The following is a 22,741-nucleotide window of genomic DNA, read 5'->3' on the forward strand; positions in this document are numbered from 1 at the left end:
TCGTATACTTGCGTTCGACTTAAACAACTTTCAGCATATTTCACTGACATCTGACGGTGATTTTCGATTGGTTTCAATTCTTCAGCTAACACAAATCTTATGACACTCCCCTCCTTCACGTTGGTGCAAACCTGCAAAGGTGCCGCAATCTTGTTTCACTGATTCCCATAATCTCGTTCGCGAGGTAGGCGTGCCAGGCCCATCTGATAAGGGTACTAGGACACCACCACAAAATAACAAAGAAGCAAAAAATTAGTCGAAGTCTTGTATTTTTTACAAGTTTTCCGGTTAGACCTTGTATACAATGTATATCACTGACAAAAACTAACCAGAAATATACAATGGGCATGGTGTGTGGTGCGAGTGGTGTGATGATATGATAAAAGTGGTTGGGTCACCTAGAGATGATAATCTACAATTAATATACAAAGAATTTATTTATACTGATTTAGAAGTCTTGCACCAGTCTTCCCTCTGGAATCGCCATTACCACTGTACCACAATGTTGTAGCATAGAATACCTATGCTAATCTCAGGGTTTATCCACTTATTCTGAGAAGAACAACTCTAGTTATTAGATCTGGAAGCTAATAGTAAAGGAGGTAGAGGTGTGGGATTCAAATTTAGAAAAAAGCACTCTCCGTTCATTCTCTTCTGCTTATCCAAGTTTTGCATGATATTGAATACAGAAATATAAGTTTTTTTTCATGCAGATAACTCCCAGTATTACCACTGTAATTGATATGTTAATAACTATGCTTCTAAGTAGAGATGTCTCATGAAATGCTATTAGTAATTTAATTTCACTTCTTCAATACCAAAATATACAATCTACATTTTGTTCTATGAATACTGTCGCATTTTGCTCTGTGATACCTAATTATGAAATTAAGTATTGATCAACATAAATTAATTACATCAGACAAAATTTAAATTTTGATATGCAAATGTGCACTCATCTGCATTTTGATATACAGATGGAGAGCTGAGGGCACTCGGCTCCCTACAATGGAGATAAGATTTAGGTAACATTGACGTTTAGGAACACAATATAAAATATAGCGAATTCTCTTCAATAAATGATGTTCGTATAGATATGTGTCAACATATATGAAAGAGGGTAAATTCACTCCCCGATTATTGACTGAATTTAACATCAAACAGCAGGAAAGCGCCATAAAACATATACACCATATTCTGTCGAAATCCAATATTTTTTCGAAAGCTATCGAGGAAATATTTCGTAGATCGTGTTTGTGGCGGCGGAGGGGGGGGGGGAGAGGCGGGCAAGAAGTAAGTTTACTCTCTCCCTCTCGACCGATTTTAAAACCAAGGAAGATTGGGGAGCCTCAGAAAAATATACGCCATATTTTTTTTTTTTTAAATCGAATATTTCATTGACGAAAGTTATAGTGGAACATATTCTGTAATTGGAGGGAGAATGAATCCACCTTTTATTATTTTCCATTAATTTTAACTTCATGCAGTGGAGATCATTGAGAAGCCCTGAAGGAAATATTGTTCCTAAATCAATTATTATTTTTTTTTACACGAAAATGCATGATGCATGATATTGTTAAATAGCGGAGAGCAAGATATATATATATTTACTCTGTCATTCTTGTAAGGGTAGGGGTACCCGAAGTAGTAAGGGTTATTGATAAGCTACAGAGAAAATTTACAACATATTGCATTAAAATAAAATAATTTCGGTGAAAGTTACAGAGGAAAATCATTTTCTTATATTATTAAAATAAGGAAACTTTAAATTTTGGAGGAACTTATCCCTTTGTACCCGTTTATCTTTGACCGATTTCAATCCCAGTCAATAAGGTCTTCATAGCGTAAGCTGTTATTATTCAGTTAAAGAAATTTTATTAATCTATCAGACTCTAATTAGTTCCTGCAATTGTAACTGATCTTTAACTGTGATCTGAAGAATGTTTCTTCTGGTGATATCCAAATGTTGCATCATGTGGGTTCTAAATATCATCGCATTTACTTGCTTTTAATTATTGCTAGCACGAAGGCTAGCTCCCTAAATGATTACGCTTTTTGTTTGGAGTATTTACTCATGGTCTGTATGCAATACTGCAACACCAGCAACAAAAGAAAAAGGTATAGAATGGTTAATAATCTGGTACAGAAATTCCCTCTTTAGTTCAGAAATTCCCTAGTCACAATTTTAGGCGAGATAGGAATTCTCATCTCGCTTAAAGTGTCACTTTTTTCACTTGAGGAAACACTGGCTGATAAGCTGTTAGGCGAGATGGGATGACACTGTAGGTAGTGTTTCCATAATTTTTTGATCAAAAATACGGAGAAGCTTTAAAATGACGACCTATCAAAGATACGGTGCCCAAACACAGAACAAATATTTTGAAATTTCTTACCGAAAAATCACCTTTTTTAGTTACCATACAATTGTTTACTGTAATACTTAAAACGCTATTGGAAACTAACATGTTTTATATTTTTTTTCATTAACACAAATATAATAAATCATGCCATTAAATTACAACCAAAAGAACCCTGGAATGAAAAAATAAGACATTTTTAAAAACATAACTAATTTTATTAATAGTAACTAAAATATAAGTGAGATGATGAAAACACAAATTTTTCGCCCGAGATTTTAGCGATTCCTGACTTGTAAATTTTCAGGGAGCTCCAAAAACTGTCAAATACGGACATTTTCCTATTTCATGCTTTGTACGATACGGACACGGACATGGACCCAAAAATACAAACAGTCCATACAAAATACCGACATATGGCAATCCTAACTGCAGGATATACACTGTAGGGAGGACATATTGTGTGTGTGTGTGTGTGTGTGTGTGTGAAGTAGAGAGAGAGAGTTTTTTTCTAACTTGAGACAACTGTGTAACTTCTAAACTAACCCATAAAATATAGCACAAAGCAAGTACTGACAAGAGAAATTAGGATGACATGCTTTGATAAACAGTGTTGCCAGCCCAAACGGCACGAAGTCAGTTTATTACATACTGGTATTTCGAATCTATATAGCTATTAAATAAAAACTGACACCACCACATCTATTATTATGCAGTGTTGCCAACTGATTTTCACCTAAATTTGAGTTTAGCAACCCATGATCCTAACCTCATGAGCTCGTGCCGGGAATCGAACCGGTTCCTGCACAGCAAAGGCATAATATGCTAACCGCTTAGCCACAAGGGTGTTGCCAACTAAGGACGCTACAATACCACAAACTTCCAAATGTTAGAAACCTCTATCACATCAATAGCATAACTCACACAGAGGGGCAATACAACATTCAAAGCACCTTAGTGTTGGATATGTGGTCATGATATAACGTATTTCGAATAAATGGAAATGAAGGTACAAGGGATTGAAAATTTGACTTTTTCGAAATATTTTATTTCGAAAAAAGTGCTTAGAAAAGTATAAAAATAAATGAACAAGTCATTTTACCATTTGATATCTAAAACCGTCCTCTGGTAAAGTTACTAACACTTGTTAAAATTGCGTTCTTGGATGGATAAAGTTTAAAATATTTGTCTTTTCCCTTTACTTTATAGCATCATAGCAGTACTTTTTGTAGTTGTAATTATAAGTTCTCGCAATTACTCAATTTTAAACAGTGTTGCAAACTTTGTCAGTGCTTATCACGTTTCTGGAATGGTTTGAGATATCAAATTGCTGAAAAAAGCAAAGTGATTTGTTCATCCATTGAATACCACACATATATATATACACAACGTGATTCAAAATGATGTGAACGATTACACCTTCTTATAACTTTTTTATTAATCATCCAAATAGCTTCAAATCTTACAGTGAAATGCTAAAACTCTCCAAGTTTTTGTGATAAAATAATGAAAATAGTACATCACAAATGTTCTATGTGGGCCCCTTTGTTACCCTGCATACATCTATTCGGTATTTCAATTCCGCCCAGAGCTGTTTCAACATGTTTGCATCAACAGTTTGCACTGCAGCAGTGATGCGCTCTTTCAGTTCATTCACATCTTGGGGTAGAGGGGGTTTGTAGACAATGTCTTTTAGATGTCCCCACAGAAAAAAATCGCAGGGGGTTAAGTGCAGTGATCTTGATGACCAACGTAGAAGCTGATGATCATTTTTACCTGACCGCCCAATTTTAGCGGTGTGGCAGTTTGTTGTTGAGGACATTTCTGACATTGTGATGAAAGTGACATCGAGCTCTATCCAATTGATAGATGAAGTTTGCACTGTCATGTTCGAGCTGTGGCATAAGCCACGTAGTAAGCATTTGTAGAAATGTTTGTCCAGTCACAGTTCCTTCATCAAAGAAGTACGGACCGTAAACATTTGAAGATGAAATTGCACAAAACACCTTCGTCTTCGGTGAATCACGTACAATTTCACAGATTTGGTGGGGCTTCTCAGTTCCCCAAATGTGAACATTTTGTTTATTCACTCTTCCTGTCACATGGAACGTAGCCTCATCACTGAAACAAAGTTTGCCCCCAAAAGAACATCATCAATACTGCACAACTCTTGAAATGACTCACAAAAAGTCTTGAGACGCGTGTGATCATTAGGTGTTAAGTGTTGTAACAACTGCACTCGATACAGATACATCTATAAATGTTTACGCACTACACGCCAAAGAGTTGTTTGAGGCATTTGAAGCTCTTTGCTACCTCTCCTTGTTGACTTTTGTGGGCTGCGTTGAAAACTGGTTCGAACCCTTTGACATCTGCCTTAGAAGTGGACGGCCTACCGGGCGATTTTTCTTTACAAATGCATCCCGTTCTGTTGAATTTGTCTTACCACTAACGTGTGGAGTTGTTTAATGGTGGATCTTTATGAAATTTTGTGCGGAACTCGCGTTAAACACTAACAACAGACCGACAACGTGAAACTGTAAAACGCAAAATGCTCTCTCTGCATCATAGGCAGCCATCTTGGAACTAATCGCTCTGCCATCTACCGGATAAGTTTCAAACTACTACGCTCGTTCCAAACAAAACTTGAGGATAATATTGAAAGTACAGTAGAGGGTCGATTATCCGAACGTCGGTCAACCGAACGACCGCAGTAGAGTGGGGGCACCTGACCCCCGGTAGCTGAAAAACGCCCTTTTTTCCAGGGTCTCCTGAGAGCAAGGACTCAATTTTCCACTGTCTCACGATACGCTATGACCCACGCACCGTCAACCCACGATCTTCTACGACCTCCATGTTAGGGGTGTATTCATTCTCTTTTATGAGCACATTTTAGGGGGTGTACTCGTTCTCTTTTATGAGCACAATTTAAGGGGTGAACTCGTTCTCTTTTATGAGCATATTTTCCAACCCCTATTTTAACATAGCAGAAATTACACTGAGACTATGAACACACAGCAGAACAGATAATACATAAGACTCGTTCCCTTTTATGAGCATATTTTTCAACCCTATTTTAACATAGCAGAAAATATTACGAGCACATATAAGAGCAGATAACACATAGCACTATTTTAACATAGCAGGTAACACATAAGATTACGAACACATAGCAAGGGTGTACTCGTACCCTTTTATGAGCACATTTTCCAACCCCTATTTGAACATAGCAAATAACACATAAGATTACGAACACATAGCATAGCAGATAATACATAAGATTACGAACACATAGAAGAGCAGATAACACATAAGAGTACGTAACATAGCAAGGGTGTATTCGTTCCTTTCCACCCCTTATTTTACCATAGCAGAAATTACGAACACACAGCACAGCAGAGAATACATAAGATTCATTCCCTTTTATGAGCACTTTTTAAGGGGTGTACTCGTTCTCTTTTATGATCACTTTTCCAACCCCTATTTTACCATAGCAGAAATTACATGAGATTCGTTTTTTTTCAACCCCTATTTTAGCAGACAATGAAAACTTATGTAACATAGCAAAGGGGGTGTACATGAGACTACGAACACACATAGTAGGGCTGTATTCATTCCACCCCTATTTAAACATAGCAGAACTAGTAAAAGAGTATGGCTTATTTTCCAACCCCTATTTTAACATAGCAGAAACTACGAACACAAAGCAGAAACATTTACAAATCCGATTCGATACGCCCCTTTGAACCGATTTGGATAGAACTAGGTATATGGAAGTTTTCGGACATGCTGATTACGAATACCATTTCTATTTTTACCTGGGTCTTATAGTTCATGTGGGATACGTCCTTTGTATGACACTTAAAACCCAATCACTCGTAAACGAAGCAACATATTGAGGTGGTATTTCCATATTTAGCAATTGGTCATCAACTACTAGAAGTTCCAAAAATAATGACCATCGAGGTCAAAGGTGAAAATACTTAAAACCTAATAACTCGGAAACGGATCCACATATTGAGGTGGTGTTTCAACATTTAGTAATTGGTCATCAGGTACTACAAGTTCCATAATAATGACCATCGAGGTCAAAGGTCAAAATACTTAAAACCTAATAACTCGAAAACGGATCCACATAAAGAGGTGGTGTTTCCACATTTAGTAATTGGTCATCAGATACCACAAGTTCCAAAATAATGACTATCGAGGTCAAAGGTCAAAATACTTAAAACCTAATAACTCGAAAACGGAGCCACATATTGAGGTGGTGTTTCCACATTTAGTAATTGGTCATCAGGTACCACATGTCCCAAAATAATGACCATCGAGGTCAAAGGTCAACATACTTAAAACCCAATAACTCGAAAATTGATCCACATATTGAGATGGTGTTTCCACATTTAGTAATTGGTCATCAACTACTACAAGTTCCAAAATAATGACCATCGAGGTCAAAGGTCAACATACGTAAAACCTAATAACTTGAAAACGGAGCCACATATTGAGGTGGTGTTTCCAAATTTAGTAATTGGTCATCAGGTACCATATGTCCCAAAATAATGACCACCGAGGTCAAAGGTCAAAATACTTAAAACCTAATAAATCGAAAACGGATCCACATACTCAGGTGGAATTTCCACATTTAGTAATTGGTCATCAGATACCACAAGTTCCAAAATAATGACCATCGAGGTCAAAGGTCAACATACGTAAAACCTAATAACTTGAAAACGGAGCCACATATTGAAGTGGTGTTTCCAAATTTAGTAATTGGTCATCAGGTACCATATGTCCCAAAATAATGACCACCGAGGTCAAAGGTCAAAATACTTAAAACCTAATAAATCGAAAACGGATCCACATACTCAGGTGGAATTTCCACATTTAGTAATTGGTCATCAGATACCACAAGTTCCAAAATAATGACTATCGAGGTCAAAGATCAAAATACTTAAAACCTAATAACTCGAAAATGGATCCACATAAAGAGGTGGTGTTTCCACATTTAGTAATTGGTCATCAACTACTACAAGTTCCAGAAACGATGACCATCGAGGTCAAAGGTCAACATAATTAAAATCTAATAACTCGAAAATGGATCCACATAAAGAGGTGGTGTTTCCAAATTTAGTAAAAATTCATCAACCACTGCAAGTTTCAAAATAATAACCATCGAGGTCAAAGGTCAAAATACTTAAAACCTAATAACTCGAAAACGGTGCCACATATTGAGGTGGTGTTTCCACATTTAGTAATTGGTCATCAGGTACTACGAGTTCCATAATAATGACCATCGACGTCAAAGGTCAAAATACTTAAAACCTAATAACTCGAAAATGGATCCACATATTGAGGTGGTGTTTCCACATTTAGAAATTGGTCATCAGGTACCACAAGTTCCAAAATAATGGCCATCGAGGTCAAAGGTCAAAATACTTAAAACCTAATAACTCGAAAATGGATCCACATACTCAGGTGCTCTTTCCACATTTAGTAATTGGTCATCAACTACTACAAATTCCAAAAATAATGACCATCGTGGTCAAAGGTCAAAATACTTAAAACCTAATAACTCGAAAACGGAGCCAAATATTGAGGTGGTGTTTCCACATTTAGTAATTGGTCATCAACTACTACAAGTTCCAAAATGATGACCATCGTGGTCAAAGCCCAAAATACTTGAAACTTAATGACTCGAAAATGGATTCACATATTGAGTTGCGGTTTCCAAATCTAGTAATAGGTCATCAACTAGTACATGTTAAAAAAAGTACTGACTTTCGAGGTAAAAGGTCAAATATTTAAACTTTAATAACTCGTAAACGGAGCCAGCAAGAGATTTCTGTGATCTATTCAATTTTTTGTTCCAAGCAGAAAAAGTGAAGAATGAATAAATTTTAGTGACTTATTTGCTATTGTACTAACGAGAAAAAAGTCAAAACAACGCCAGTTTTAACTAGATCAGAATTTCTGTACATTTTTGGGTTATTCAAAATAAACGAAAAAATAATTTGGGTGGACTAACGAAAAAGAAAGCAAAGATATTCCATTCTAGCTAGCTGAGAATTTAAAGAAACAAAGGGAACCTACTCAATTTTCTATCAACGAGAAATGCCATTTCAACTACCTCAGAATTTATGTGCCTTTTTGTGCTAAGGTCTGTTTTAACTCTTCTTGACTAATTAAATAAACGAAGGAATATTGTACCAATGGGAAATGCCATTTTTTCTAGACCATGTTCTAATATTTAAACAAACGAAGGGGTGAATTTGAGTGACCTATTCAATTTTGCACCAATGAGAAATAACTGCGTATTTTAAATCGTTTTGTACTATTTAAATAAACAAACAATCGCATAAATTTAACCGGCTCAGAAGTGTACTATTTAAACAAACGAAGGTCTCTTGAGTGAGATTTCCACTTTTGTAGCAAGAAGGACTATTTTCTAACTAACTCAGAATTTCATTTCATTTTGTAATACTCAAATTTGATTGGAGTGTTTAGTTTTGTTCGAACCAGAAAAATTTGATTGGATTATTTCCTTATGTACCAACTGGAAAAAGTGAAGGGCCATTAATCAAATAAATGAAGGAATAAATTTGGGTAGAATATTTAGTTTTGTACCTACTAATTAAATAAACGAAGGAATGTTGTACCAATGGGAAATGCCATTTTTTCTAGACCATGTTCTAATATTTAAACAAACGAAGAGATAAATGTGTGTGACCTATTCACTGTTGTACCAAGCAAAATAAGAAAAAGAAGTGAAGAACGAATAAAATTTAGATGGACTATTTTCTTATTTAGCAACAAAAAAATGGAGCACCAGCGACAAAAAAGAAACCGAAGGAGGAATAAATTTGGGTGACCTATTCAGTTTGTACTAAGCAGAAAAAAATGAAGAAGGATCAGCATTGTATACTTTTTTCTGCCATTTATTCGGGGTGTCCTATTTCTTTTTGTGCCAACGAGACCATTTTTAACCGACTTAGAATTTGTACCAAACAGAAAAGAGCTACACAAATAAACAAAGCAATCAATTTTTAACTAGCTCAGAATTTCTAGACAATGTTGTACTATTTAAACAAACGAAGAGATAAATGTGTGTGACCTATTCACTGTTGTACCAAGCAAAATAAGAAAAAGAAGTGAAGAACGAATAAAATTTGGATGGACTATTTTTTCATGTACCAACAAAAAAATGGAGCACCAACGACAAAAAGGAAACCGAAGGAGGAATAAATTTGGGTGACCTAATCAGTTTTGTACTAAGCAGAAAAAAAAGCAAAGAAGGTGCATAGCTCAGTATTTATGTACATTTTTGTACTACTAAAATAAACGAAGGAATAAATTTGGGTGTTCTACAGAAGAAAACGGGGAAGGGCCATTTTATTTAATTTTGCAGTACTCAAAATATACAAAGATATAAATTTGTGTGACCCATTCAGTTTTGTACTAAGCAGAAAATTTGTTGGCTTTTTAAGAAAGACCATTTTATCTTTTGTATTCAGATTTTCCGGCTACTTTTTGTGCTCTACAAATAAACGGAGGAAAAGCAAAGAGAGACCATTTTTAACTAGCTTAGAATTTATGTGCCTTTTGTACCGAAGAAACAATCCTGCTGCGAGTAGATCAATTAGTACATAATAAAAAGAAATAAAACAATATCGCATTATTGCGACTTTCATTTTCGAATACATACGGATTAAGCCACTATGGCAAAAAATACTACTCTCTCTTTATACTTATTTGGAGCAGACTTAAGAGGACCAAGCATTAGAAACCCGCTAGTAGGGCGTCGATTCAGTAAACTCGTTATGGTTTAGAAAACAAAATCCATATTGGAGTATACCTTTTATACAACAAACAAGCTTCTTAGCCCCACTCCAGAAATTAGAAAACAAATTCTTTCTTCTACGGTTTTCGGCATGCATTTTAGACCAAGGGCAGCAAGATTAAGAAGTACTAGGATGTGCCAATAGAAAAATTTCAGAACTTCTATTTTAATTTTGGGGTGGAAAAACAAGCCTATTAACACTATTTGTAATAACGATGATTCCGTGGGTGTAGATTGTCTTAGATAGAAAACAGGTAATTCTTCCAATAAAATTTACAACTATCTAATTGATTTTCTTCATTGTTCAGACAAGCGTTTACAGGGTATTACGAGATGGGAAGCAATTATGTTTAACTACTATACTGATGAGGGGATCCAATACAAGACTGTTTAGAACTAATTTTACATATCAAAGAATATTTACAGATGCTTATTGGAGTTGCAGGATAAAGCAGAAGATCGAGAGAATCGAATTTCTATCCAGCAGAAGTGTTATTTAATATTAATCTTGCTGCCCTTGGTCTAAAATGCATGCCGAAGACCGTAGAAGAAAGAATTTGTTTTCTAATTTCTGAAGTGGAGCTAAGAAGCTTATTTGTTGTATAAAAGGTATACTCCAATATGGATTTTGTTTTCTAAACCACAACGAGTATACTGAATCGACGCCCTACTAGCGGGTTTCTAATGCTTGGTCCTCTTAAGTCTGCTCCAAATAAGCATAAGGAGAGAGTAGTATTTTTTTTGCCATAGTGGCTTAATCCGTATGTATTCGAAAATGAAAGTCGCAATAATGCCATATTGTTTTATTTCTTTTTACTATGTACTAATTGATCTACTCGCAGCAGGATTGTTTCTTTGGTACAAAAGGCACATAAATTCTAAGCTAGTTAAAAATGGTCTCTCTTTGCTTTTCCTCCGTTTATTTGTAGAGCACAAAAAGTAGCCGGAAAATCTGAATACAAAAGATAAAATGGTCTTTCTTAAAAAGCCAAAAAATTTTCTGCTTAATACAAAACTGAATGGGTCACACAAATTTATATCTTTGTATATTTTGAGTACTACAAAAGTAAATAAAATGGCCCTTCCCCGTTTTCTTCTGTAGAACACCCAAATTTATTCCTTCGTTTATTTTAGTAGTACAAAAATGTACATAAATACTGAGCTATGCACCTTCTTTGCTTTTTTTCTGCTTAGTTCAAAACTGATTAGGTCACCCAAATTTATTTCTCCTTCGGTTTCCTTTTTGTCGTTGGTGCTTCATTTTTTGTTGGTACATGAAAAAATAGTCCATCCAAATTTTATTCGTTCTTCACTTCTTTTTCTTATTTTGCTTGGTACAACAGTGAATAGGTCACACACATTTATCTCTTCGTTTGTTTAAATAGTACAACATGGTCTAGAAGTTCTGAGCTAGTTAAAAATCGATTGCTTTGTTTATTTGTGTAGCTCTTTTCTGTTTGGTACAAATTCTAAGTCGGTTAAAAATGGTCTCGTTGGCACAAAAAGAAATAGGACACCCCGAATAAATGGCAGAAAAAAGTATAGAATGCTGATCCTTCTTCATTTTTTTCTGCTTAGTACAAACTGAATAGGTCACCCAAATTTATTCCTCCTTCGGTTTCTTTTTTGTCGCTGGTGCTCCATTTTTTGTTGCTACATAAGAAAATAGTCCATCCAAATTTTATTCGTTCTTCACTTCTTTTTCTTATTTTGCTAGGTACAAAACTAAATATTCTACGCAAATTTATTCCTTCATTTATTTGATAATTGGCCCTTCACTTTTTCCAGTTGGTACATAAGGAAATAATCCAATCAAATTTTTCTGGTTCGAACAAAACTAAACACTCCAACCAAATTTGAGTATTACAAAATGAAATGAAATTCTAAGTTAGTTAGAAAATAGTCCTTCTTGCTACAAAAGTGGAAATCTCACTCAAGAGACCTTCGTTTGTTTAAATAGTACACTTCTGAGCCGGTTAAATTTATGCGATTGTTTGTTTATTTAAATAGTACAAAACGATTTAAAATACGCAGTTATTTCTCATTGGTGCAAAATTGAATAGGTCACTCAAATTCACCCCTTCGTTTGTTTAAATATTAGAACATGGTCTAGAAAAAATGGCATTTCCCATTGGTACAATATTCCTTCGTTTATTTAATTAGTCAAGAAGAGTTAAAACAGACCTTAGCACAAAAAGGCACATAAATTCTGAGGTAGTTGAAATGGCATTTCTCGTTGATAGAAAATTGAGTAGGTTCCCTTTGTTTCTTTAAATTCTCAGCTAGCTAGAATGGAATATCTTTGCTTTCTTTTTCGTTAGTCCACCCAAATTATTTTTTTCGTTTATTTTGAATAACCCAAAAATGTACAGAAATTCTGATCTAGTTAAAACTGGCGTTGTTTTGACTTTTTTCTCGTTAGTACAATAGCAAATAAGTCACTAAAATTTATTCATTCTTCACTTTTTCTGCTTGGAACAAAAAATTGAATAGGTCACAGAAATCTCTTGCTGGCTCCGTTTACGAGTTATTAAGGTTTAAATATTTGACCTTTGACCTCGAAAGTCAGTACTTTTTTTAACATGTATTAGTTGATGACCTATTACTAGATTTGGAAACCGCAACTCAATATGTGAATCCATTTTCGAGTCATTAGGTTTCAAGTATTTTGACCTTTGACCACGATGGTCATCATTTTGGAACTTGTAGTAGTTGATGACCAATTACTAAATGTGGAAACACCACCTCAATATTTGGCTCCGTTTTCGAGTTATTAGGTTTTAAGTATTTTGACCTTTTACCTCGATGGTCATTATTTTGGAACTTGTAGTAGTTGGTGACCAATCACTAAATGTGGAAACACCATCTCAATATGTGGATCCATTTTCGAGTGATTGGGTTTTAAGTATTTTGACCTTTGACCTCGATGGTCATTATTTTGGAACTTGTAGTAGTTGATGACCAATTACTAAATGTGGAAACACCATCTCAATATGTGGATCAATTTTCGAGTTATTGGGTTTTAAGTATGTTGACCTTTGACCTCGATGGTCATTATTTTGGGACATGTGGTACCTGATGACCAATTTCTAAATGTGGAAACACCACCTCAATATGTGGATCCATTTTCGAGATATTAGGTTTTAAGTATTTTGACCTTTGACCTCGATGGTCATTATTATGGAACTCGTAGTACCTGATGACCTATTACTAGATTTGGAAACCGCAACTCAATATGTGAGTCCATTTTCGAGTCATTAGGTTTCAAGTATTTTGACCTTTGACCACGATGGTCATCATTTTGGAACTTGTAGTAGTTGATGACCAATTACTAAATGTGGAAACACCACCTCAATATTTGGCTCCGTTTTCGAGTTATTAGGTTTTAAGTATTTTGACCTTTGACCTCGATGGTCATTATTTTGGAACTTGCAGTGGTTGATGAACTATTACTAAATTTGGAAACACCATCTCAGTATGTGGATCCGTTTTCGAGTTATTAGGTTTTAAGTATGTTGACCTTTGACCTCGATGGTCATTGTTTCTGGAACTTGTAGTAGTTGATGACCAATTACTAAATGTGGAAACACCACCTCTTTATGTGGATCCATTTTCGAGTTATTATGTTTTAAGTATTTTGACCTTTGACCTCGATAGTCATTATTTTGGAACTTGTGGTATCTGATGACCAATTACTAAATGTGGAAACACCACCTCTTTATGTGGATCCATTTTCGAGTTATTAGGTTTTAAGTATTTTGACCTTTGACCTCGATGGTCATTATTATGGAACTTGTAGTAGTTGATGACCAATTACTAAATGTGGAAACACCACCTCTTTATGTGGATCCATTTTCGAGTTATTATGTTTTAAGTATTTTGACCTTTGACCTCGATAGTCATTATTTTGGAACTTGTGGTATCTGATGACCAATTACTAAATGTGGAAACACCACCTCTTTATGCGGATCCATTTTCGAGTTATTAGGTTTTAAGTATTTTGACCTTTGACCTCGATGGTCATTATTATGGAACTTGTAGTAGTTGATGACCAATTACTAAATGTGGAAACACCACCTCTTTATGTGGATCCATTTTCGAGTTATTATGTTTTAAGTATTTTGACCTTTGACCTCGATAGTCATTATTTTGTAACTTGTGGTATCTGATGACCAATTACTAAATGTTGAAACACCACCTCAATATGTGGATCCATTTTCGAGTTATTGGGTTTTAAAAGATCGTGGGTTGACGGTGCGTGGGTCATAGCGTATCGTGAGACAGTGGAAAATTGAGTCCTTGCTCTCAGGAGACCCTGGAAAAAAGGGCGTTTTTCAGCTACCAGGGGTCAGGTGCCCCCATTCTACTGACCGCTTAACCGAAGTGTGTACTCGCTCGCACCTGTTACTCTCCCACCCTACCGTCCATCATCCCCCTCACTCCCAAACCAAGTTTTCCACAGTAGTCGCCGCACTGAGCCACCGCTGGCGGAACATTGCTTCTAATGGGGCCTTCATAAGGCTCTGCTGACCGGCCAAGCCGCCAGTCGCTGTGTTTCAACAATCAGCACACTTCTTTTTATGAATAAATTTACTGTACAGTACTTCTTTTTGGCAAATAAACATGTATAGTTCGATTATCCGAACAAACCAGTTTTCCGAACACCCATGTCCCCCAATTACTTCGGATAATCGATGCTCTACTGTATTTTCATCGAGATTTCATTGTTGATAGAGTATTATTACTTATAAAACGTTTCCTTATCGTTCACATCATTTTGAATCACACTCTGTCTGTCTGTCTGTCCCTCTCTCTCTCTCGCTATATATATATATATATATATATATATATATATATATATATATATATATATATATATATATATATATATATATATATATATCGCGTATATGTAGCCCACACCCCAGTCTTTAGTTTGAAATAAATGACAGATTTAAAAACTCGCCCGGCCGAGTGGTTATTTGTATCCCATATATATATATATATATATATATATATATATATATATATATATATACATGATACTTATCTAAGTACTTTTTTCGAAACAGAATTTTTTTAAAAATTTCAAATTTTCAATTCAAAATTCAAATTTTCATAGTATCCAATATTAATGTCCTTTGGACGTGCGTTGCTCTGTCCGTCTGTTGTACTGCTGGTGCGATAGAGGTTTCCAAAATTTGGAAGTTTGTGATACTGTAATGTCCTTAGTTGGCCACGTTGAATACTAAATGTGGTATTGTAAGTTTTCTTTCATAATATGTAGATTTGAAATATGGAATAAACTGATTTATTGCCGTTTGAAAAAAAGCTTTATGTTAAATTTATCATTTGGTTTTGGAGTGTTATGGCATGCGTTTTCCCTTTGTTAACATTTGGTTTGTACAAAATTTCAACGCTTTACGTGTATTGATCAAGAAGTTACACAGTTGACTCAAGTTAAAAGCTCACTTTGTATTTGTATATACAGTGTGTCCCATAAAAAATGTGCTCAGTCTTTATCGATCTATCACTCATATACATTTTGTTTCCTTACAAAATGAGTAAACGATTTGCGGAAAAAGCTAATCTACTCCATACTCCCATTGTATTTTGTTAATGTATTCTACCTAGGTATTAGATCTGTAAATATTTCAATGAATACCTTAATCAGAGTTAAATGTGTGTGTGTGTAATAGCCATTTAAAGTCTGGGTACATTTTTATGGGGCTTCCTGTATATACCACAAAAAAAGTTCTAAATTACAAATCCTTAACAACACTCTCTCTTTTAATTCATAAACTTTATGCCTAAGAGGAATGAAAATTGCATGCACATGACATAACTTTTTAAATGAATATATACGTGAAAATACAAATATTTGTATTTCTTCTGCACAGAATACTCCAATACTAACATAGTTGCAATTAGTAGCAATCTTGCAATCTGATCTAACTGCAAATGTATTTTGTCAGGTGGCTTGGGAGGTTTTGGTCTAGAATTAGCAGACTGGCTGACGACAAGAAACGCCAAAAACATAGTTCTGACTTCTAGAACAGGTGTAAGGAATGGCTACCAAGCATATGCTATTCAACGACTGCGTAAAGATGGTGTCAATGTTGTCATATCCACAGATGATGTTACAACTTTGGAAGGAGCAACAACGTTGATAACAGAAAGTAATCGACATGGAACTGTTGGATCTATATTTAACTTGGCAGCGGTAAGCAATCTTTTCAATAGTTGTATAGGCTTAGGAAATACTAGGAAGCCCGGCATCCTATATTCAGAAGAAAAAGTTATCTTATTTGTATGTACAGAGCCGACCCTAGGCAATTTATCCCCCGTGTAGTAGCATCATTTAACACCCCTTATTCCATAGAAAGAACACATCTTAAAGGCTATGGGCCTTATGCAGAGTCGTTCTGACGCGTTATTAGTGCAATACTAAAGAGTCCGACTTATATATATTTCCTGCACTAGTCAGGCGTTTAGTATGACTGTAACCTCTCACCTTCTGACGTCCGCTGGTGATCTTTAGTTCGACTCCGGGATGGACTACAGCATTGTTCGAAAGTAATGAAATGTAGATATAAACTTGATAGAAGTCGGAATTTATTGGTTGAAGAAGATGTACAGTTCAGATAGTAAAGATTCACAGAAAAGTACACAGGCTGAATGAACGCAGATTCTCACTGAGAGGTGTTTGTACGTTGAATGATAATCACGTTTGACAGACAAGTCCAACTTGACACAACTTCAGGTGACATACCGGACCACTTCTTAAGGAGTGAAAATGCGAAGTTGACGTGCCGAGAACCTGGGTGAAGAGAATGACGAAGGTGGTTCCTTCTGGGGGTATTATACTCTCCCACTTTGGATATCATTGACGTAAGCCTCATGTGAGGGTCTGGTGTTCGTACATCACATGATTACACTGTAAAAAAATCGTTGTGTTATTTCAACGACTTGAATATGTGTTAAGACAATTGTGTTAAAATATAACACAAACACGTAGTTACAACAACTCACTCTCCATTTGGAGTTGTGTGTCAAATGCTGGTAGTTGAAATGACTCACAGCCTGTGTGTTAAATTAACACAAGTATAGAATCTTCGGTGTTGTTTTCTGCGTGATTGCCAAATATGCTGGCCAACTAATTATAAAGCCTTATGTATTGAAAGTACAGTCAAACACAGTAGAAAGAAATACTTAAATAAATCCAGGTATTCGCAAAATTTCAACGTGCAAACCGCGCGATGTGTTCTCAATTGTTTTGCATAATGTTTCTGAAGAAATATGTCAACAGCGAGAAACGACACCATACTACTGTGTCACTTCTACACTACACTAGATCTCACCAGTAAACATCGGGGACTGTGTTTCAAAAATGGTGGAAAACCAGTAGAGACACGATTAAGAGGTAAACATACTGTAAGGGTATAGGTAAGAGTTTCCTATCATTCTTAAACAAGTTGTTGGTAAAGGTTGTGTTTCGAACCATCAAAAAATACTTCACAATAAGTGTTGGGGAGGACGACAAAAAAGTTTATGAAGATTTTCTAAATGAAGTATTCTGTAGTTTACTATTCTTATTTTACAACTAAAATTTTCGGTAATCGTAAGCATGCACACCACAAGCTTTTCCAACACAAAAAAATGGTTTCATCAACACCATACACCGAGTTATTTCAACACCTAAATAGGTGTCGTAGTAACACAGAACTGGAGTCGAACTAACACCAAAATGGTGTTAATCTGGTTGTTTAACCTTGAATTTTAACATAGGGAGGGTTGAACTAACGCCAAAATAGTGTTACTTATACGGCTTTCACCTTGAATTATGACACACATTGTGTGTTGAAATAATAAGAAAATGATGCTGAAATAACATAGGAACTGTGTTATATTAATACTTGATATGGTGTAATATTAACACAAAATAATTAACACACTACACACTGTGTTACTTTCTTCTTGTTGGTGCAATACCGCCACAAGTAACTCAACACTTTTCCCCACACTACCAACTCTGACATGGTGTCGAATCAACACCGAAAATACTAACACAGATCCGAATTTAACACCGCTCAACACCAGTTGTGTGTTGATGTAAATACGACAGAACATATAAAACGTAACACACCGCCTGTGTTAAACGCTAACACCGAGGGGTCTGTGTTGAATTAACACGGCATAGTGGTAGTCACGCTGGAACCAGTGCCCTGTGTTAAATTTGAGTTGAATTAACACAACTATTTTTTACTGTGTATGATATATGTCATTACCATCTTTCTACAATAACTTTTAACAATGAAATTTAAGAACATTGCACCTCTTATCTCTGAATACTTCACACTGTCTTCACATGCATCGGTCAATACCCTTGGTCATACATACATCTAGTATCATTGCTTCTCAATAATCCGTTTGTTGCTCGCCGAAATGATGCGACATTTCCTTATCAGTTAATGAGTTTATTACATTCTCTGATGCATGTGTCATGAAAGGTATTGACATTAGTTCACCTATTTATACATAATGTACAGAACACTGAGAAAGTGAAGAAAGAAAAAGAAAAAAGAACAAAATGAAAGAAAAATGATACGCAAAAAAGTAGGTAAAGGTGCCAGAATACGACAGAACATATAAAGTTACTGTGTGTTGTCAGAAATTACGTAAGTTATAAATATATTGCCATGTCAAAGTACCGATTCAAGTTCTCACCGATGTAACAAATTGATTTTTAAAATCCGATATCATGTTCGAACGAAATCATGGCAAATCCTTCAGTCATTGTAGAACAAAAAACTATGTTCGCCGCCTGCAAGTGTTACAAACACCAACATCAGTAATGCATTATAATGTACAGATAAGCTGGTCAAATTAGTATATTTAGTTAACATTATCATGAAGTCAGGTCGCAATGAGAAATATTTTTAATAATATACTTTTAAAATTTTTCAATTTTGCATACTTTAAGTTAGTATTTTCGTTCCGTGTAAATGCACGTGTTGCACATACTGTAGAACCGGTCTCGTATATGTAAATGGTATCTGCATGCACTTGAGGTAATTATGTTTCCAGAGTCATATCATCTACGGGACGCAAGAGTCTTCCTTCTGGAAAGCGAACAGAAAAAAAAGCGCATATGAGGGAGTACTGAAAAGCTCCTGGCTTTGCCAAGAAAACAAGTGTCAGAGGTCCGAGATTACATATTAATTCAACGTATTCCCCATTGAGATCAATGTACTTTTGACAGGGTTGTTGAAGCTTTTCTAGCCCATTTTTTTTTTAAAGCAGCCTGTGTAACATCAGAAATGTCCACAAAACGATGACCCTTCAAGGTCTTTTTCAGGTTAGGAAATATAAAATAGTCAAAAGACGCTAGGTCTGGGATGTAATATGTGTGGTGGACCAATTTGAATCCCAAGTTGGCAGCAACAATGTTGGACTTCATCGTGCAATATCATGATCCCTTTCGTGAGCTCTTAACGGCGTTTCCTCTTAATTGTTTCTTTCACCTGCTCTAGAAGATTGACATAATACTCTTTGGTGATAGAGGCGCCATTTGCAGGTAGTCCACCATTATAATGCCATCTTTGTCCCAGAAAACGGACGCCATGACGTTTTGGACCGATTTCTGGGTGCGAAACTTTTAAGGGCAGGGGGACCATTATAGAGCTATTCGTTTGATTGTTCCTTGGTTTCAGATCATAAATATGGAGCCAAGTTTCATACTCTGTTACTAGTCTAGTAAAAAAAAAAATCCTTCGTCTTTTCAAAATAGACCAAGATGACTTTGGATGCTTTGCCACGTTTCTTCCTTTGATCCGTACTCAAAAGTTTCGGCACCCATTTCACTGAAAGCTTGGGCATATTTAGTACTGTGGTAATAATAGTTACGAGGCACTCATGTGCCAACAATTTTATTTGTCTACTTCAATTTAAAGGTAACAAAGCAAAGGAACTTTTCAGCTCTTCCTTCCCCCCTCGTATGTACCGGTCAAATACATCTACGCGTACGCTAGATTTTATGGACCTCAAAAGCGAGGATGCGTATTTGGAAAGAGTTCTTTCTTTAACCTTTTATCTATAAGCGTGAATTCTAAACTAAATATTTCATTTCACTTCAGCTTTACAGTCTTATAAAGCCTTAAAACATTTGTAGCCATGCTGGTAATAGAATGATAGTCAGTTCCTATGTCTCACAACAAGTAAAAACTAATTCTCTCTTTCTCTCTCTCTCTTTTTATGAGAATACTAGCTGAAGTACCCATTCTTTGCACCGGAAGAAAAGGTTTTGAAAGTAATTTAACCCCTTCCTCCCTTTGGATAACTTTTCAATGAAGGTGTAATAAGAAATCGTAATGTCTTCCGTTCCAATCCTCGTCCCTTACTCCTTCTCAGTCCAGGATTGCCAAATAAAAATAGTCAAAATAAGGGACGAGTTGACGAGTTTCAATAAGTATTATGGGAAGAGTTTTGATAAACATGATCTAGTGTTAAAAAATGAGACAGGCATCAAATAAAAAGAGTAATCATTTTAAACTGGTATGAATAATACAAAGAATTATTAAAAGAAATATTATGTAAATCTTACTTCTAAACCTTGGATTTAGGTTATTTAACTTTCTTCAAAAATCTTACTTCACGCTTGACTTAACTGCATTTATAATCTTTTTCAAGTTTGATATTTTAGAGGCCGTCGGAAAAACTCACTGCAGCTTCAATTCGAAGAGTTGATTACTATTGTAAGTTGAGCTTTCATCAACTGGGCAGAACACATGTTTCTTGTGTCAGTCCATTTCAAATTTATATGTGAGAAAATTCTTTCCACAAATGAATTTGACGGTGGGGTGATTAGGAAGAAGGACGCGACTTGGGCAGGGCGCCAGGCGAGCAGAAGACTCAGCAAAAATTGCGGGCTTTGAAGTCGCTATGTGAGGTAAATTTGTCATTTGGGCAAAATACGGGACTTTTGCCGTCCCATATCGAAGCTCCCCGGGACGCAAGACAAAATCGTAAAATAAGGGACTGTTCTTTAAATTCCGGGACATTTGGGAACCCTGCTTCTCACCCCCATGCCGATGAGACTGAATTTGGATTTACACCGCATTGTGTCACCCATTCATATCAGCGACCCCAAAAACTATAGATAGGACACTACTATCAGTCGTCGTAGATCATTTTTACGTCACAACCTTCCGTAGATGATTTCGATGAGGGACCGATTTGAACTTAAACGATATCTAGTGTGTCACTATTCATCTCAGCAACCCCGAAAACTATCAATTGTCTAGTAATATCAGTCGTTTGCAAATTTTACTTGTCACACCTCCTACCTTCAGCGCCCCGTGTCTATGGGGGATAAATTGAACTTAATGAGTGTACGATCTTCGCACATGGAAAATTATGCAACATGAAACATAGTAGAATAGTTTGGGTTGCCTAACATAAAGAGTCTGAGATACTACAAACTTTTTTTAACATCTAGAACGAGAGACTCTTCTTCCAATCCACTCTCGAGTTGAAAATAAAAAAAAAAAAGTCTTACACGATTAGATTAGGGGAAATCTATCTATCTACAAAATTTAGTGGCTTTAGATTATTTCTTTCTGTGCAAAAATCTGATGACAGACCGACACACACACACATTATTTTATATAAGTATCATCATCATCATCATAGGTATTTCTGCCAGTATTGACAGGTCACTTGCCGCAACTGAGAAGCTTCCATGATTCAATGTCTTCTGCTAACCTCTTCATTTTTATGTACGATTTTCTGTTTTTATATCGTCCATTAATTGTAGTATCATTCGCCCCCTCACTCTTTTTCCTGCCACCATACCCTCTAACACATTCCTCAAGATACAGTTCCTTCTTAACCAATGTCCCAACAAGTTTCTCTTCATCTTCTTAATAATGTCTAAAGTTGTTCTTTTCACCCCATCATTTCTAAGAACCTTCCATTCGTCTTCAGCTCGACTCAGATAATTCTCTCCATTCTTCTCCACACCCACATTTCGAAAGTTTTTTCATCAGTTTTGCGTAATGTCCATGTTACTGACGCATACGGAACAATACTCCACACGAAGCATTTTATGGGTCTTTCTCTCAACTCTTAATTCAAATTCCCATAAAATAGTATTTTCTTCCTTCTAGAGGCTTCTTTCGTCATTCGTATCCTTGTTTTATTTCACATTCACATTTCATATCACTAACAATACTACCCAGGTATCGAAAACTAGTCACCTGTTCTATTTTCTCCCCTCCTACTTCTGTATTTGACACCGACCGCTTCGTTCCAATCACCATGCCCTTTGTTTTTCTAACATTTATTTTCATCCCATATTCTACCCAATATATGTGTTCTACCATATATGCCACGGGGTGGCAAAATCTGTCATAACTATATTATCTAAAATAAATATTTTTTTGTTGGAAATAGACTTCATGATTATGGTAGTTAAATTGTTAAGGTGACCTTCTGTTTGAATACTATATTTATAAATCCTGTTTAAGTCACATTAGTTTAAGGTCAC

General features: G+C 35.7%; 1 protein-coding gene across 6 annotated transcripts in view; it reads left to right on the forward strand.

The window, feature by feature from the left end:
• The window catches only part of LOC145672463 (fatty acid synthase-like), a 342,995-nt gene that overhangs the window by 314,801 nt on the left and 5,453 nt on the right, over window positions 1-22,741 (forward strand). For all 6 annotated transcript variants that reach the window (XM_081741622.1, XM_081741632.1, XM_081741635.1 and 3 more), the window contains one exon: window positions 16,170-16,417. In XM_081741622.1, coding sequence (XP_081597748.1) covers window positions 16,170-16,417 — 248 coding nt within the window. The remainder of the gene's footprint in view (window positions 1-16,169; window positions 16,418-22,741) is intronic.

This window comes from Thermobia domestica, chromosome 2 (genome assembly GCF_964235325.1).
Source record: "Thermobia domestica chromosome 2, izTheDome1.hap1.1, whole genome shotgun sequence".
Classification (NCBI taxonomy): domain Eukaryota; kingdom Metazoa; phylum Arthropoda; class Insecta; order Zygentoma; family Lepismatidae; genus Thermobia; species Thermobia domestica.